A 19,100-nucleotide genomic window follows, 5' to 3' on the forward strand; every position below is an offset into this window, starting at 1 on the left:
AGCAAGACAACTATATCTTTGATTTTTTACCTTTCTTTTTCTCAGTAGAAACACATGTCTAATATCCTCACCCAAGACTACTTGGGTGATCTGCCTGCAAAACGGAGTCTGCTTCACCTAGAACGCGTCCAGACCACCTCGCTCCGCTCTCAGAAATGGTCTGTTCAGGGAACTGTACTCCATTTTAACAGCATAATAAGAAAAAAATCATCAGGAAAAGAAATCTGCTGCCGAACTGGGATAACACCTGACGCTAGTCACCTGGCTACAAAGACATCACCTCCATCCCGTTACATACCTTTTTGCTCTCCTCCATTTCATGTTCAAACATGGCACTAAAAACTGGAGAACGAGCTACAAAGTGAAAGGGAAACAGAGACAGATATGGTTTATCACACCGAAATCTCTTGGTTCCTGTTATGAAGAAGAGATCATTTTCTCTCCTGTCCTACTGCTATGGAAATTGTCTTTCTTTTCTTTTTTGTCTTTTCAAGGCCGCACCTGCTATATATGGAGGTTCCCGGGCTAAGGGTCTAATCAGAGCTACAGCTGCCGGCCTACGCCAGAGCCACAGCAATGCCAGATCCGAGCCGCATCTGCGGCCTACACCACAGCTCACGGCAACACTGGATCCTTAACCCACTGAGTGAGGCTGGGGATCGAACCCACAACCTCATGGTCCCTAGTCGGATTCGTTTCCACTGCGCCACGACGGGAACTCCGGAAACTGTCTTTCTTATCAGATTATTCCAGAATTATAAAAGTGCTTTCTTTTTATATTATGCCAATAAGTGACTAATTGTAATACATAAGGAAAAAAAAGGAATTGCTGCTTTCAAAATAGTTTCTTATTAGCTCCATTCCAACCACGCATATTTCAAGATTACTCGAATTACCTAAGTTCAATGACAATGATATCCTCTGGGTAGGTTTAGGAGTTCAAACAGAAGGCATGGTCTAAGCAGGGTGCTCTAATACCTGCATTTTTGCTTGGAACAATGACATCTACCTTCTCACTTCCAGGGACCGCAGAGCAAGGTCAAGAACCCGGCTCAGTGGCAACCACTAACTAGATGAGGGGCAGGCTTGTTTAAGGCAGGCTGTCTGCTCCTCCAAGCCATGCGTTATCAACGGAGAGGACAACCCCCCAAAGAAGTCAAAACCATCTTAGACACCACAATCATCTGCGGCCCTTTCAATCTCAACCCTACTGGACAAAATCTTATTCCCTAATATTTAATGTCTCTTAATTTTTTTTCCCCTTAGGGATGGGAATAAAAAAATAATTCAGAAACAGTGTTCCAATCCACCCATGCCCTAGAATCTAGATTAATGGACACCATGAAAAATAAGTAAACTTAACTTCAACCATGAATGAATGTAATAAAATGGCTAAGAACTCAAATTTTATGATGCTGTCTAATAAACCAGGGGTTTTGGTGAAACTTGAGACTACAAATCTCCACCTAAGAGAGGAAGAACAGATGGGATATAGAGTCGGAGTCTGAGCTAACTGGTACCTGGAACTTTGACCTAGTTTATGTCAGAAAGCACTAATTTTAGATTTGCCGTTTTCTAACCATATAATCTTGGGCGAAATCAGTTAACCCTCTGAGCCTCAATATTTTAATCTATTCTAAAAGCATATCAACTCTCACTGTTCTTATCTCTTATAGGTCATAGACTATAAAAAGTACTGTATTAATATATTACAGAAACTGAGGACTAAAGGACTGGTGCTTTTAATAAAGACGGAAGGGCCCAAAGCAGCAACATGCTTAGCGGATTCAGAGGACAGACAGAAGCTGATGTTATGAGGATAAATAAAATCACCCCAGGAGAATAAGCAGAGTGAAAAGGGGACTGAGGCAGAGCCTTGGGGAGCAGCAATGTTTAGAGAGATGGGGTAAGACGAGGGAGGCCACACACAAGAAGGAGCCAGAGAACAAGATGGAGAAATCTTAAGTGAAGAGTCAATCAAATAATTTATGAGCTAAAGCATCCCTCAAATTTAGGAGTCAGCAGGGCAAGTAACTTTGGAAAACTTTGGAGGTGAACGGAAGATAAGTGGGAGGAAGGAGCTGCCAACACAAGGAACTCAGCTCTGAAAAAAAGAGAAACTAGAGGGAGAAGCTTGATTCTGTTTACAGGCTGAGGACAAACAGGCAACAGGAGAAAGAGGTAGCAAAGATACCGGATGACAAGGGTACAACTGGCACAGGAAGGCTTCTGAGAAGCCAGCATGAGATGCGAAGGCAGAAGTAGGAAGTACAGTCTGCTTTGCACGTGAAGAACAGCTCGTCCCCCAAGAATGCAGGGGAAATGCAGGTAGGGTGAGAGGCAAGAGCCAAGGGAGAAGGGGCCCACTTTTCTCTTGGGTGAAGCAACAGGGTCATCTTTTAGGAGGTGGGGACTGAAGGAGAACGGTAAAGGTCTGAAGTACTTATTGTTGCAAAAAGAAAGGGAGTGGACTACATATCTGCAGCAAGAGGTCTTCTTTGTCTCCTCTCCTTTTCACGGCTGCACCTGCAGCATACGCAAGTTTCAGGTCAGGGGCTGAATCGGAGCTGCAGCTGCAGCCGGTGCCACAACACAGCAACATCGAGTCCTTAACCCACTGAGCTATAAAGGGAACCCCTGTAGAAAGAATTCTTGACAGTGCTGCGGGACTAGCCGGGGTGGAGACACTAATCTAAGAGTCGATAACTTCCTTCGGCAATGCTCAGTACCGCTGTGTTGACAGAGGGAACAGGAAGATGGTCAGATTGAGTCAGACTGAGGTTTTGCCAGGTGTGCATTTGAGAACGACAGGGCTGAAGGTCCTGGTAAGAAATCTGTCGCCTGAAGGTTCATGTGATTTCCTCTTACATCTTGTGGCCTGAAGAGAAGTTTGTGGCTGAAAGCTACGCTTTCCTGAGAGGGAAGGCGGTCAATCCTGCCTTGGCAGTTCCTCCCACGTGTCGGTCTTTCTAGTCTTAAAGACCAAGGGCCCAGGACTAGAATAAGGTCTGATCCTCCTACCTTCTCATTCTTCTAGAATGTTTGTAGGGAAGAGAGGGCTCAGACCTCCAGGGCTAGGGACCTAAGTTTTGAGTCCAGAAGCCTCTCCATTATATCCTATGCCCCTGTCTAGAGGCAGATACCCACTCTTAACCAGTGTTTTGACACCTAAATCGCTAGGTGCAAAGGCATCCAAAACACATGCTCATCCACTTCTTAAAATGGTGGCCTAAGTCCACCTCAGAGAGGGAAAAAAGTAGTAGCATTTTTATGGAGCGTAGGCTTTTTGTTGTTTTGGAGGTTTTTTGGTCTTTTCTAGGGCCACACCCGCGGCATGTGGAGGTTCCCAGGCTAGGGGTCTAATCGGAGCTGTTGCCGCCGGCCTAGGCCACAGCCACAGCCACTCGGGATCTGAGCTGTGTCTGTGACCCACAGCAGAGCTCATGGCAATGCCGGATCCTTAACCCTCTGAGCGAGGCCAGGGATCGAACCCACTACCTCATGGTTCCTAGTCGGATTCGTTAACCACTGAGCCACGACGGGAACTCCAAGAGTAGGCTTTTTGGTTGTGACAACTAATGTCACCACAATACAAAAATATATTTTGTTGCAGTTTTTGTGTACTAGTTCAAAAAAGTTGAAGTTATTCAGAAGGTGATTATGCAGCCACTGTTTTTCCTTGTTTAACCAAAACTAAAGCTTCCCACGAACAAATACCAACCTGCTAAGATAGCTTTGTGAGCCTGGAATTCCTGGCCAGCAACGCACAAACAACAGTCTGTGAACCGGGAATTCTCCCACAGTCCTCCTAACTCATCTGCCAACCGGCACTCGGGAACCTTCACCATATTCATGGTATTCTGGCCAGAAATGTTGACGGAATCTTGCACCACACTCACCTGCAAAAAGACAAGAAGAGAGAGGCCAAAGCTTCTGTTACCAGGAATTTTCATCCCCGCAGGAGGAGAGACGACGTCTCTCTCGCTGTTACAGTACATTCAGATACTGACATTAGTCAGATTCTCTCGAAACCACCTCCACAAATCAAGGACCAAGTAATTTCCAAACTATCACGGTCACGATTATTCAGTGAGAAGAGAGCCCTACAAATCTCCTTCTCCTCTAAACTTCTAATAAGCTCCGCTTTCCCACCTCGAAAACCTGGGCAAAACCACCAGAGCGAAAAAACCAACAGAAACAAACCTCAAGTATTTACTTATTCTGCCTTAAGCAAAAGGTGAAATACAAAGAACTCCTATATAAACTACCATTTAAATTAAACTCTCTGCAGAAAAGAATTTAATAAGCCCAAAAGCACTTCACTGATTTTAGTTAGGTCTGGAACATAAAAATAAAATGCAGCTTCTGTAGGGCCTAGTAAATAACTGGCATCTCCTCACAAACGTTAGTTAAGTGAACATGACTGGGCCTGAAAGATCTCGGGTAGCGTCACCTGGGTGGGTAGCCCATACCATTTATATCCTTACTCGGTCACTTGTGACAATGACATACAAGATGACTGGTTTCAGCTAGACATGCACTTAGGTATAGCTTTGGAAAAGAATGATGACAACGGGTTTACAGAGGAAACCAACTTGCCACACGGCTTCAGCAACATGTTCTAACAGCCGAATTAACTGTTGGGTCCAGATAAAAACTCAGGTAACTTCTAGGTGGGTCAGTGAAACTCAGATAAATTTGTCAGGATATGAAATACAAGGATCAGAGTTCTCGTCGTGGCACAGTGGTTAAAGAATCCGACTAGGAACCATGAGGTTGCGGGTTCGATCCCTGGCCTTGCTCAGTGGGTGAAGGATCTGGCATTGCCGTGAGCTGTGGTGTAGGTCGCAGACGTGGCTCGGATCCCACGTTGCTGTGGCTCTGGCGTAGGCCATCGGCTACAGCTCCGATTTGATTAGACCCCTAGCCTGGGAACCTCCATATGCCACAGGAAGCGGTCCTAGAAAAGGCAAAAAGACAAAAAGAAAAAAAAAAGACAAAAAAATAAAAAGAAACACAAGGACCATATTACACTACAAAATAAATGTATATTACCCAACTGAAAAGTTGAGACCCAACAGATCAGTCTTTTGCTGAACAATCCTTGCTATGCTTCCTCTTCTACATCATATTAGGTTAGAAATGTTAAAATGAAAGCAGAATTCAAGAGTTCCCGTTGTGGCTCAGCAGTAACGAACCTGACTAGTATGCATGAGGACGCAGGTTGGATCCCTGGCCTTGTTCAGTGGGTTAAGGATCCGGAGTTGCCATGAGCTGTGTGTGGTGTAGGTCACAGATGCGGCTCAGATTTGGCTTTGCTGCGGCTGTGGCGCAGGCTGGCAGCTGCAGCTCCGATTTGACCCTCGGCCTGGGAACCTCCATATGCAAGTAGGCTCCGCCCCCAAAAAAGAAAAAAAAAAATGAAGGCAGAACTTACAAACCCTGAGAAGCAGCTCCCCACTTTTGCTATTCCTATGAATCAGATAAGAAAGATAGCTTAGGAACATTCTAAGTGACCCAAATTTCTTTCAACCTTCAAGATGCAAGTCATCCTTTAAATGCAGTCATAAACCCAGAGGCAAAGTTAATGTCCCATCCAAATGACCCCTAGTCCTTTCTGTGTAGGAGTGAGATATTTACTATCTGCTTAAGAAGTTTATTCATTTGTTTAAAACTAGCTCTCACTGTCTTGAGCAATGAAGCAGCCAAGTTAATCAATTATGAAAGCACTTAGCATTAATAGCACATTTATCAGAGCCAGAGTATAACGTTATTTTAACAGCCCAAGACCCAACACAACCACCCCACAGAGGCTGTCCTATGTAAGACCTCTGATTTAGTTCAGCCCCTCTCTCCTATTAGTACCCTTACTTCGTTGATACAGTATTAACACCCAAAGAAGAAGTTGCCTGTTTGCAGTGTTAGCTTCAAAATTCTGCTGACTTAAATAAAAACAAGCACAACAAAAAACAAAAAAATCTGAGAATAAAGACCAATTAAATCCAACTTGCTCACAGGGAAAGGCAGGAATCTCTTGGGTTGGCCAATGTAAGAGAATGGAGAATGCTTTTGGCACTGGGTTGCTAAGGGTGAATTAAACTAGACTGACAGAAGCCCAAAGTCGTTAACACCTGATGGCAATTTACTAGACTGGGTAAAACGAACTGGCAAGAGCGCTGCTGAATTTCAAACTATAGTTACCAGTGGACTCCGTACCGGTTTTATGTATACTCGGTAGTGAGTGGGGCCCAAAGACTGTGACTCCTCTCACTGGGACAATTCCTCTCTCTAGACACAGACAGGAACTCAGCGGGAAGGAGAATGTACCTTTACTGTCTGAGCCAGACTTGTTCTGCAGATATATGGATGCCTGGAGTCTCCAGAGCTCTGAATGTCTGGCACCTCTTACCAACATTAAATACGCTTAATTAAAAATAAATTTTAAATGGCATTCACAAATGAGTCTGCAGAGCTCAAACTTTTAACTTAGAAAGGGATTGTTTTCCTCTGGAAATGATGATGCTAAAATGATACCATTTTGAGAAAAACTAAAGATTTTTTTTTTAATGTCTATAAAGTTGACTGTGGAGACTCATTCAGAATTGCAGCTGTGAAGATGACGTGACTATGACATTTGTGTCGTCTTAGAAATGACTGCATGAGAATGTCTCAGGAAGGCTGTATAACCCTCTCAATTCCAAGTTGTAAAAGAGCCTCACTTTTAAAGTCAATTCCTTCTCTCAAAAAAGAAAATTTCGTAAGACATAATTTCATAAAAAATTGTGCCAACTCGTGTATATTTTTTCTAAACACAAAAAGTCAACGTAAAACCAATGAGAATATGTTATGGACTTCTATATAATTAAAACGATCAAGAACATCAAAGTCATCTGCATAGACTGTTTAAAGCAGCAGCAGTATTTCTAATCAAAAGATTAGTAACAATCTAAATGTTACTATCGGCGAGAGAATGAATAAACAAACCAATTAACTGTTGTGTAAACACACAATCGTAGAGCACCAAAAAACAATGAACCATGGTTACATCCACAACACAAAGAAATTTTAGAACCACACGGTGAAAACAGCAAGTCCTCGATGTCCACAGACGTTCTGACATCATCTTCATAAAGCTCAAAACCAAGCCAACCTAAACAATATATTGCTCAGGCATACAAATAATAAACAAGGGAATGATGAACAATTCAAAAGGACTATTTAAGGGAGTTCTCTTGTGGGGCAGCGGGCCAAGGATCCGACACTGCCACTGCAGTGGCTTGGGTCACTACTGTGGTCTGGGTTCAATCCCTAGCCCAGGCACTTCCACATGCCACAGGCACAGCCAAAAAAACAACCCCACCAAAAAACGAGAGAGCTATTTATTATCATCCTCTGAGTAGGTAAACAGCAGGTCTAAGGGATGGGGAGAAGCACATATAGGTCAGTTCTAATTTACTGGTGATGTTGGGTGGGTGGTAAGTTTACTACACCATCATGTTTCATAACCTATAAAGATGTTACACGGTAATCACTATCTTTGTAGGGCAAGATCAAATATTAATTAGCATTTTCATACAGTTCAACTAACATATGCAAATACTCCATTAATAAAATGATAGAAAGAAAAAAACTAACAGACCTACGTATTTAAAATTCAGCAAAAATATACATTCCCAGGCTATGAAGGGACACTCTCTGTTTGATAAGAAATGATATGTTTTAAGAGTTACTAGTATCTAGCTATTTCATATAATATTTAATATTTCAACTTTAATTGCAACATTGCAAAAGAGGCACTGGAATCTTCTACCTGCCAAAGGCATACACACTGAAGGTGGAATACATGCATCTTTTTTTTTTTTTTTTTTTTTTTTTTTTTTTTGTTTTGTTTTTTTTGTCTTTTTGTCTTTTTTGTTGTTGTTGTTGCTATTTCTTGGGCCGCTTCCGCGGCATATGGGGGTTCCCAGGCTAGGGGTCCAATCGGAGCTGTAGCCACCGGCCTACGCCAGAGCCACAGCAACGCGGGATCCGAGCCGCGTCTGCAACCTACACCACAGCTCACGGCAACGCCGGATCGTTAACCCACTGAGCAAGGGCAGGGACCGAACCCGCAACCTCATGGTTCTTAGTCGGATTCGTTAACCACTGCGCCATGACGGGAACTCCCATCTTTTTTTTTTTTTAACTAAAAATTTTTTTTCTTTTTACAGCCACACCTGCAGCATACGGAAGTTTCCAGGCTAGGAGTCTAATCGGAGCTGCAGCTGCTGGCTTATGCCGCAGCCACAGCAATGCAGGATCTGAGCCACATCTGCAACCCTAAAGCAATGCTGGATCCTTAACCCACTGAGGGAGGCCAGGGATCAGACCTGCATTCTCATAGATACTAGTTGGGTTCTTTCATTTTTTAATTTCTTTTCATTTTTTCCTTTTGTCTTTTTAGGGCTGCATCCTTGGCATAAGGAGGCTCCCAGGCTAGGGGTCGAATCAGAGCTGTAGCTGCCACAGCAATGCCAGATCCGAGCTGCATCTGGAACCTACACCACAGCTCATGGCAACGCTGGATCCTTAACCCACTGAGCGAGGCCAGGGATCAAACCTGCAACCTCATGGTTCCTAGTCAGATTGTTTCCACCGCTCCACCACGCGAACTCCACGAGTTGGGTTCTTAACCCACTGATCCACAAAGGGAACTCGAACACATGCATCGTTATTGCTAACAGCTTCTTGTTTTCAATATAGGTAAACGGACAGAAGATCGAAAGCAGCTGAATGAAACATTTCAAACAGATTTTCTGTGGTCCAAACGATTAAAGAGAAAATTAAAAGTGTAAAGACTTTGTGATTCTCTCTTTCATTACCCAAGCGAATACTCTCTGTTAAGAAGACCTGGTAGAGCCCGGGTTTCCTTGGGTGAATGGCATTCAGCTCCACTTAGCGTAATACAGACTAGAGACCTGGAGACCGGAGAGCTGACATGGCCCTGACACTGATTTGCTGTGTACCATGTTAGGAAAAACTACCTGACCTCCCCAGGTACTGTTTCTCTCCCCAGTAACACGAAATGAAGGGAAAAGAAGTAACCTAGCTCAAAGGATTGGGACAAGAGACAATTCAGGGAATGCTTTGAAAGTGCCTCCAAATACGTTAACTAAGCAATGTCAGCTTGGAAGAACTGCCATACTTCCTAACGGTCAGACAAAAAGATCACCAGTGGGGCACATACAAACAAGACCACCCAGTCAGCATTTTTCAGAGCCTGTGATCTAATTTCATTTAAGTAGTCACTAAAAGTTATACCACTGAAATAAAGCCCAAACACACAAATGTGTGATGCCCATTCTTTCACCTTAGGATTCCCTCTTGTGACCTCTGGGAAGAGAACCAAGGGGGAAAAAAAATCCACAAAGCAACTGGGCCAAAGGCTAAGTAAGGGATGGAAGACTGGAAGGTACTCCTAACCTCAATTTGTGTGGACATCCACTTCATAAAGGCCTCTGAATTATAAGAAAATACTAACCCAATTATAAAATATAAATATGAATAAACTTGCTTATAAATATTCCATTGATAGAAGGAAGCAAAGGTCAAAGGATGCACCAAAGGATGCATCTTAGCTCTAAAAAATCACTAAGAACTGAGACGAGCTGTAGACATTTTTAAAACCCACACATCCAACACACACCCCCACGCAACAGTCTTGCAGTGCTGAACGCTACTAAGTCCACAGAGAGCCTTGGAACAGATACGAGTCTCACTAGGCACAAGCCCAAGAACGAGAAGCAACACTCAGCACCTGTGGCCAACAGAGAAGTGTGAGAGGAACAGATGGCACACCTGGTCCGATGGTAAGAAACCGACAGCATCAGCAGAACCCAGCAGACGTTTCCCTGTTCAACATCTCTTCATTTCCAAAGTGTCATCTCACTTCCCTTCTAAGTCAGTAAGGCATTTCTAAACTTAACCACAGGATTTCTCCTAAGAGCATCTCTTAGGGGGAGCAAAAGGAGAGAGTGCCTCGGACTTAACCGCAGGATGAGAGCTTGCCAAGTGAGGGCAGGCCAACTGGTTTCCAGGTCAAGAATGTCAATAGAAGGGTGGGAATAGATGGCAGGGATTTGGTGGTAGTGTGGTGGTGGGGGAAACATATAATAAAGGGTTGGACCCACTGTAGACTTGAGAATGCTGCAACAGGAGCTCCCTGGTGGCCTAAGGGTTAAGGGCCCAGTGTTGTCACTGCTGTGGTGTGGGCTGGATCCCTGGCCTGGAAACTTTCATATGTCTTGGGTGTGGCCAAAAAAAAAAAAAAAGAACGAACAGAAGAAAGAAAATGCTGCAATAAAGGTTATGGTATTGCCTAAAACACCAGACGAATTATTTAGAGGCAATTTCTTTTCCTTCAGGGAACAGTTCGAAGATAGGCTTTCATTTCCAACAAAATTTAGAATTTTCCACTACTTCAAATTCTTCCTGAAATATAGGGTCTCTAGGATGGATGAATATTAAATTGACAGTTTATTTACATAACATCCAATCTCACACAAAACCACCTAATTGTTCTCATTGCTCCACTTGGGCAATTTGAATATGATCTGTAACTATCTGGATTTATACAGAATTCAAATTCCAAGTTCGAGAGACAAAAAACAAATTGCAAACTTCAAGTATCTTTACGGATGCCATCACTCTCGTATTTCCTTCTTTTACTTGGCAATTAATGAGGAGAGAAGGAAGCTACTATGCAGACTGTATTTTATGTATTCACTGTAATATTTTAATAAACGATACCTCCCAAATTTCCTAATCACCAGCAACCATTCTGTGGAAATATTCAATGAGCTGTGACTTGGAAAAGAAGCCAGCTACCGCTGGCCAGGCCTCTTCTATGAGAGGGCATGATTCCTAAGGGACACCCTCCCTGCTGCGCAGGTGGCGATATGCCTTTGCAGCTGTGAACCTTAACTCGTTAACCGCAGCGTGAGCCTCTTCTCCGACAGAGTCGCTGGAAGTTGGGGAGCTTTGCCTGCACTCTCTCCATGAAAGCACTGGCCACTCCCATCAAGCGATGCTACTCAGGAGGTGGGTCCCTGACCATACACTGCACAGGGAACACCAACGCTTCTTCCACTGTGAGCTTCTGAGGATTTCTAAGTATGTTGGTAAAAGCATTAAATAACTGATACATGATCATTAAAGAGACCATTTTCCAAGTCACTCTCGGTTTGGAAATTTTACTTCAAGGCTTCACCTATCAACTTGAAAAAGACTCTTTAGGTCACACTGGGGAGAGGACTCTCCTAACTGACTACAGATAACTCTCGTAGCTCATGATGAATCAGAGAGCTTTAGAAACCTTCACTCCTGAAAAAATGGTTCTCGCCTTCCTGTTTCACAGGCACCCCTGCAAGACAAACTGGAGACACTCATCTCCTGATAAGAGTCATCTAGTTCAAACAGCAGAAAAGGAAAGTGATCTATTAAACACACATGGACTTCCTACTCAGAGAGGAGCCAGGAAGCTTGAGGAACAAATACCCACGTCTAGTTGCGGGCCATTCTCCTCAGCTCAAAGTAACAGTCCTTCCAAACGCTTTCAGAAAAAAATCTGCAGTGAAAGAGCCAGAATCCTGACCCAAGCACTTCAAAAATCACACATACCGAGAGAGTGCACAATCTTAGTTTTAAAGAACAGTTAACAAGTGGAAAGCTGAGATGCCCAACAACCTTGAAATCCCGGCACAGCTCTCCATCAGTCACATAAACAACATTCGTGCAGCACCACTCCACTTGGGGATTTTTCTCACTCTCTGTCCTTGAAACAATACAATTAAATCTGCTGATACCCATCAGGTCTGGGAATTGCTACTCTCACAGCGGGGTAAAAGGACTCACCTCACAGAAGAGGGTAAGCTTGTCATCAGGGAGAAGCCCGTTGGCCTCATCCAAGAGAAAATCTCTACGGATGAATTTTTTGAATCCCCAGTCTTTGCCTTGCACAAACCTATATGCCCGTTGACTCTCTGGGGTGAAAAAAAAAAAAAAAGGTTACATTTAGGGTTACTCAAAAAACCAGATCAAAGCCACAACGTGTCAATGTATAGAATTGCTAGGTGGGAAAATAAAGAGTCAAACAAGGATAAAATTTACCCATAGCTTTGGTTTCTTCTCCCTTGGCATTCAGGATGGAGAATTTGAATTTTGCTCGAACTTCACTCTTTGGACAGCTGACCAATAACAGGTAAAGTGACAGGTAATCTTTGCTTTCTTCATCTAGCCCTTTTGGGTTTACCCGCAAACACCTACCCAAAACAGGAAAAAAATGTCGAAAGCATCCATGTTTGCAGGCCCATGAAGTGATAGGAGGGAACTAGAACATCAGAATCAAGGGAGGGAGATGTTTAAAAAAAACAAAACAAAACAAACGAAAAACCCAGGCCCCACGCCAGGATATTCTGAATTCAGTAAAAGACTGCTTGGAAACCACTTTTCCAGAACAATCTGAAGCACCTTTTAAAAAGTAAACAACAGGAATTCCCACTGTGGCTCAGTGGGTTACGAACCCAACTAGCATCCATGAGGATGTGGGTTCCATCCCTGGCCTCACTCAGTGGGTTAAGGAATCGGCGTTGCTGTGAGCTGTGGTGTAGGTCACAGGCACGGCTCGTATCTGGTGTGGCCCTGGCTGTGGCTGTGGTGTAGGCCAGCAGCTGTAGCTCCAATTCGACCCCGAGCCTGGGAACTTCCCTAAGCCACTGGCATGGTCCTAAAAAAGTAAACAACAAAAATAAAGGGGTATCCTAGAACCTGACAACACATCCCATGCATCTCCGCCTCTTTCCTCATAACATCCCCAATCACTTTGCCCCCCTAAAATATTTTAAAATTCAGCCAAGACTCAATCTATTCTAATTCTTAATCTCAGGAAAAGCAGCTCCTTGTTTTGTTGGGGCTGTGGTGAAAAGAGGAGAAAAGAGTCAGCGAACCTTTCAATATCACCCTGGGAGAGAAAGAGAATTCCAGAGAAATACGTGAATAATAAATAATCTTTTGCAGATATTTTATCAATGTGGCAATGAATTCTATGATGAAAATAAAGGAGGCAGTGCTGAGGAAGCACAGACAAAAGCAAGCTCCCATTACACAGGGCAGAGTTGAAGCGAGACTTCTAAATAGAGTTAGAGATGCCAATCTGTTATCAAAGAATCAAAGTAAAATTCAGACAGAACTGAACAGGTTCCATTCAGTGAAGTTGTAAATGTCATGAGCTGAACTGCACGTGCTTCAGACACTGCCTCTACCATGTATAATACATAGGCCATATGCATCCTGAGGCCTTGCCGGTGTTACGGCACCTCTCTTAAACAGGTGGCCCAATTCAGTGCTTCTCTAGGAAGTGCATATGCCACAGACATTGCTATACATTGTGCTAAAGATGTGGATATAAATACAATGCCTAAGAATAAGCCTTCTCTCAGCGCCTAGTAGTACACTGCTTCATGTCCCTGGCCAACAAACACTAGATGAACGGAGCGTGGTTAAACTCTTCCGCGGCTATCACAGGTCAAAAAGAGTGGGTCCCACATACACACAAAAGGAGTCCCAGGGTGGCCTAACGGTTGAGGATTCGGCATCGTCACTGCTGTGGCTTGGCTTCAATCTCTGATCCAGGAACTTCCACGTACCACGGCCATGGCCAAAAAAAAAAACAGTGGCTCACAGACACATGTGCTGGTCTTTGCAGCAGGCACATGGCTGTACCCTGGACTGCCCGCTCCTCCTCAGAGAACACATGGTTTGGATGAGAATGACCCCTACGCCCCGATCCCACTCCCTTTGCCACAGGGATCAACTGAGGGAACTGAGACCCAAACCAGGCAGTGCATGTCTGACATATTCTTGGCCACACACTTGAGAAAAAGTTCAAGGACTCTTGTTAGATGGTAGTGGGTTACGCCCATTGCTACTGCAGCCTTTATCCTTCAACTGCAAGGGAAGAAGCTAAGCATGAAATGCCAAACTGGGTGGAGAGCAGGGCAAAGCAGAGAGTAAAGGGGTCCTTAATCTAACCACTGGGCTGCTAGAGCCAACGACCTTCAAACCTTTCCTACACCTTAGGCGTTCCAGTTACATAAGTAGATAAATCTCCTTCGTTGTTTCAAAACAGGCAATCTAGGAGTTCTCTTGCGGTGCAGCGGGTTAAGGATCCGGCGCTGTCACTGCAGTAGCTGGGGTCACTGCTGTGGCAAAGGTTTGATCCCTGGCATCTGGGACTTTCCATGTGCCTCGGATGAGGCAAAAACAAAACCAAAACCAAAAAACCCCACAGAACCCAAACAACAAAAACCCGGCAATCTAAAAGTCCAGAGATTTTACATTAAAATCCAGAGTTCTTGCTTTTCTTGAAAAATCAGCAAATTTGGCAATATCAGCCCCTATTCACACCTAGCTATAGTCACCTGGAGCTGAGCAGCCACCACTTCTTTTAGGACACTTACTAGTTTGCCAAGGGGTCAACTCTTGTACCAGTACGGATGTTATTTACCACACCGGCCCTCGGTGCTCATCTGCATTACCCTACAGCCATGGGAGTTAGCGGGTCCCTGATACCCTCATCGAATTAATTCAACAATATACAGTGCATATCTATTACGTACCAGACACTGGGGAGGACATTACTAACAAGACAAAGTCCCTGCCATCCAGGATCTTACGTTCTATTCCAGTCAGCCTCCCGTGAAACCAAGCAAAACAGGCAACTTTCAGTAAAATGTTTACAGCTAAATATAGTCTTCCTCACCATTTCAGTTTATCATTGGCTCCTGATGAAAAGGTTGAACTTTTAATGACTTCACCCATTTCCTCCCGGCAAAAGCTAAAGTTATTGATGGTCCACATGTAGGAGAATTTCACTACCTTGATCTGTTGATAGAAAACCAAGAAGCAATTAATAGGAGGAAGTGGGCAACCTGCAAAACAGGCTGGGATCAGATGGCTCCTCCCCTCCCTCCGTGTGCACAATCCCACAGGAAGACCGCACTGTCTGGCCAACACGGAGGCTCAGCCTTTTCTGTCCATCATCCACATTTTAAATCATCTCATAGTGACCCGACTGCTTTCATAACTTTCCTCAGCTTCCGAGAAACACTGGATGGAAAGTGAGAAAAAACAGAGGCAAGGCTGGGAAAGCAGGTGATTAAGCCACACCTAAAATGAAACAAAGGGCTGTTTGATGATTTATATGTTGATGCCACTGCCTTGGCTGCAAATCTCAAACCTGGTTTCCCCTAGAGTTGACCAGCAGAGGAACACACTTCAATCAAGAGGGATATAGGCAGATCTAGTTTCAAAGACTTACCCCTTTTCAACCTCGGGTGAAAAGCAGTGGCCTGGGGCATTCAGATTCCTCGTGGAAAAACCAAGGAATGGAAAGCTGACAAGTACTTTATTTGGCAGGTATGTCCCAGAGAAGGCAGGAAACACCACGAGGAAAGGAATTCGATTCCTTTCATCCACCAAAATCCTCCCAGGATGCACCTACCTGTGTGTAGCACCAGCTCTCAGCTACAGGGCCACTCGACATTTCTGCCGGAGGTGGAGGACTTGGAACCCTTGACATCGCCAGTTTGAAGGTTAAACAAGATCTCCAAGGTCAGGGGACAAAGACTTCTGTTCTCTCTTCACCCTGGTTGACCCGAGAAGCACGAGCATTTTATTAGATGAATGGCATGCAATCCTACTCTTTCCGTTTGGCCTTCTAGAGGCTGGAAACTTTGTCTCCTGCCTGGAATGCTCTACTCTTATCATTCAAATGGCTTCTCAGCATTCAATGGAAACCTCAGAGAAAACCGCCTAACCTAAAGCAGTCTCCTCCTCACTATTACCCTATTTTAATCTTCTGCACAACACTATTTAATATTAACTTACCAAATGAATTTACTCAAAGGGTACTTAAAGAACATCCGAGATAAGGCTGCCTAAAGAGGAGACAGCCGGGTGAGCTCCACATACAACTTTACCAGCTGGCTCCTTCCCTTGGGGTACAAATACTCCCCCGAAAAGGAAAACGATCTTCTTACCTTTCAACTATGTCTCATCTCCTACACTTCAGTGCAAATTTATTATTAAGAGTAGTCTTCTGGGAGTTCCCATTGTGGCACAGCAGAAACGAGTCCGATTAGGAACCATGAGGTTGAGGGTTCGATCCCTGCCCTTGCTCGGTGGGTTAAGGATCCGGTGTTGCCGTGAGCTGTGGTGTAGGTCACAGACTCGGCTTGTATCCTGCCATGGCTGTGGCTGTGGCTGTGGCTGTGGCGCAGGCCGGCAGCTACAGCTCTGATTAGACCCCTAGCCTGGGAACCTCCATATGCCGCAGGCAAGGCCCTAAAAAGACAAATAAATAGTTTTTTGTTTTTTTTTTTAAACGAGTAGTCTTCTACTTCTCAATCCATTGCTAGCTGCTCTCTGGAAGGGCAATATCTGCCGCTTTCTTAGATGTGTTCCTTTCTCTGCAGCATTAGAGATGCTACACATACTTCATCGGTATCTGATTTTTCCAGATTCTTTTCCTTGCTTTCTTGGTTTTCTGATCATTCCTCAATCTTTTACTGGATTCTCCTCCTTCACTGTGGTTCCCACAGTTTAATCTTCAATCATTTTCTCAATCTACATTCTCTTTTGTGGTAATTTTATCCACAATAGTGTCAAATTTCTGCCTTTATACAAATGTTCCCCAAATATCTAACTTTGACTCTCTCATAAGCCTTAGACCATTTTTGAATAAATGCTATGTATCTCAGCAGGTGTCCCAATAGTAAATCAAATCCAACTCAAAATTCTCCCCTCCAAGGCCTTTCTAAACATAAAAGCCATTTTAAAAATTGATGAGTCTGATTATAATTTTTAAGTACCACGAACGAAGCCAAAAACCAACAAACAAAAGCTTACAATGCACGGCAAAGAGATCATTTTATGAACATACGAATTGATATATAAATTGTTTCTACAAAACAAATAAGGCTAACTAACCTATAACAATAGCAGTCACAAAAAAGGAAATAAAATAGCTCTTAAGTATTTAACACCTATTGGACTGGCAAAAAAACAAAAACAAAAAAAACCAACCATACCATGTAAGGGGATATGGGAACACTCATGTACTGCTGGTGAGACTGTAAATTAGAAAGTATATTTGGGGTGGGAATTTGCCATATCTAGTAAAGCTTTACTTACATACACGTAAGACTTAGTAGTTCTACTTTTAACTATATGTGTGCTAGAGCAGTGGTTAGCAAACTTCAGGTGCATCAGGCTCACTTGTTAAACAGACTGCTGCCCCCCGCTCCCAATTTTTGATTCAGAGGGTCTGGAATGGGCCCAAGAATTTGCATTTCACAGGTGACCCTGATGTGCTAGTCCTGGAACATTTTAAGAACCACTGTCCTAGAAAAACTGCTCACCGGCACAAGAAGACATAGACAAGGTCGTTCCCAGTGGCGGTGTTTATAACAGTGACAAACAAACTAAAAACCCATTAGGAGGGAAACAGATAAGTAAATTGGGTTATTTCCATATAATGAAAAACTACCTCAGGATTTAAAAGTAATGAACTACATTTATATCACCACGGAGATGAGATCGAACACAATGCTGATGGAAAAAGTTTTGGAATGACATGTGCAGTACCTTATTCATGCAAATTTAAAGATTTATATATTATTTACAGAAATATGCATACAGTAGAAGTAAACAAAATCACTGACAAGCTATGCATCAGATTCATGATGGGAGAGCAAGAAAGAAGAATATAGCTGGGAAAAGAACATAAGACATTTCAAGTTGATCTCTCATGTTTCTTTTATTGATTGATTGATTGATTGTCTTTTTAGGGCTGCACCTGTGGCATATGGAGGTTCCTGGGCTAGGGGTCGAATCAGAGCTGTAGCCACTGGCCTATATCGCAGTTCACAGCAACCCCAGATCCTTAACCTGCTGAGCAAGGCCAGGGATCGAACCTTCATCTTCATAGATACTAGTCAGATTCTTTTCTGAGGAGCCATGATGGGAACTTCCATCATGTTTCTTTTAAAATTAGGATGACCTGACACAAATATGACAATACAAATGTCTACTAGTTAGGGATGACAGCTACTCTAGTGTACACTATCCTTGCTACTGTTCTTTTTTTATTTTTATTTTTTGCTTTTTAGGGCCACACCCACGGCATATGGAGTTCCCTAGGCTAGGGGTCTAATAAGAGCTAGAGCTACAGCTACAGCCACAGCCACAGCCACAGCCACGCCAGATACGAGCCCTGTCTGCAACCTACACCACAGCTCACAGCAACGCCGGATCCTTAACCCACTGAGCAAGGCCAGGGATTGAATCTGCAACCTCATGGTACCTGGTTGGATTCGTTTCCACTGTACCACAATGGGAACTCCTGCTTTATTTGTAAAATATATTTTATTAATTGTAGGAGTAATGTAAGGGTGTACTTATTCCATTATATCATACATTGTCTGGTTTCTAACGTACAAGAGAGAAATTTATTTCCTGAATACCTAGTTTGTTTTTAGCTATGGACAGACAATGTTGGTCTTTTTTTTTTTTTTTTTTCCTCTGTCTTTTTAGGGCCACACAGCGGCACATGGAAGTTCCCAGGCTAGGGGTCGAAACAGAGCTGTTCCGCCAGCCTATGCCACAGCCACAGCAATGCCAGATCCAAGGCATGTCTTTGGGCTACACCACAGCTCACGGCAACGCTGGACCTTTAACCCACTGAGCAAGGCCAGGAATCGAACCTGCATCCTCATGGATATTAGCTGGGTTCGTTTCCGCTGAGCCACAATGGGAACTTCCAATGTCAACCTTATAACTGATCATGTTGCCCTCTTTCCTCATTTGCCCTCAGGAAGCCCTGAGACAAATCTGCGACCCATCTCTTGAAAATATATGCTCACATGCTCATTCTCCATGCTCTATTCTATACAGGCTCATGTGATCATTCTATTATAGCTTTATTCTATAAGCTATCACAGCTTCTTCACACTGTTTACTTACTTTGCTAGAATTCCCTCAACTATTTATTTTACTCTTTGATA

The 19,100-nt window shown here is 43.6% G+C and overlaps 1 protein-coding gene across 9 annotated transcripts in view; it reads right to left on the minus strand.

Moving 5' to 3' along the window:
• The window catches only part of SPOP (speckle type BTB/POZ protein), a 68,308-nt gene that overhangs the window by 6,882 nt on the left and 42,326 nt on the right, over positions 1 to 19,100 (minus strand). For 4 of the 9 annotated variants that reach the window (XM_021067137.2, XM_005668871.4, XM_021067139.2 and 1 more), the window contains 6 exons: positions 15,539 to 15,682; positions 14,798 to 14,919; positions 12,148 to 12,299; positions 11,893 to 12,020; positions 3,722 to 3,899; positions 299 to 354 (listed from right to left, as the gene is read on the minus strand). In XM_021067137.2, coding sequence (XP_020922796.1) covers positions 299 to 354; positions 3,722 to 3,899; positions 11,893 to 12,020; positions 12,148 to 12,299; positions 14,798 to 14,919; positions 15,539 to 15,616 — 714 coding nt within the window. In that variant the 5' untranslated portion in view covers positions 15,617 to 15,682. Of the gene's footprint in view, positions 1 to 298; positions 355 to 468; positions 728 to 978; positions 3,900 to 11,892; positions 12,021 to 12,147; positions 12,300 to 14,797; positions 14,920 to 15,538; positions 15,683 to 19,100 lie in introns of those variants that run through there. The other 5 variants (XM_084984736.1, XM_084984737.1, XM_084984738.1 and 2 more) reach the window with 2 other exon arrangements.

This window comes from Sus scrofa, chromosome 12, assembly GCF_054392235.1.
Source record: "Sus scrofa isolate SSC_HxYL_T2T_F1_AM1 chromosome 12, Sscrofa_HxYL_maternal_Yorkshire_Landrace_v2.0, whole genome shotgun sequence".
NCBI lineage: Eukaryota > Metazoa > Chordata > Mammalia > Artiodactyla > Suidae > Sus > Sus scrofa.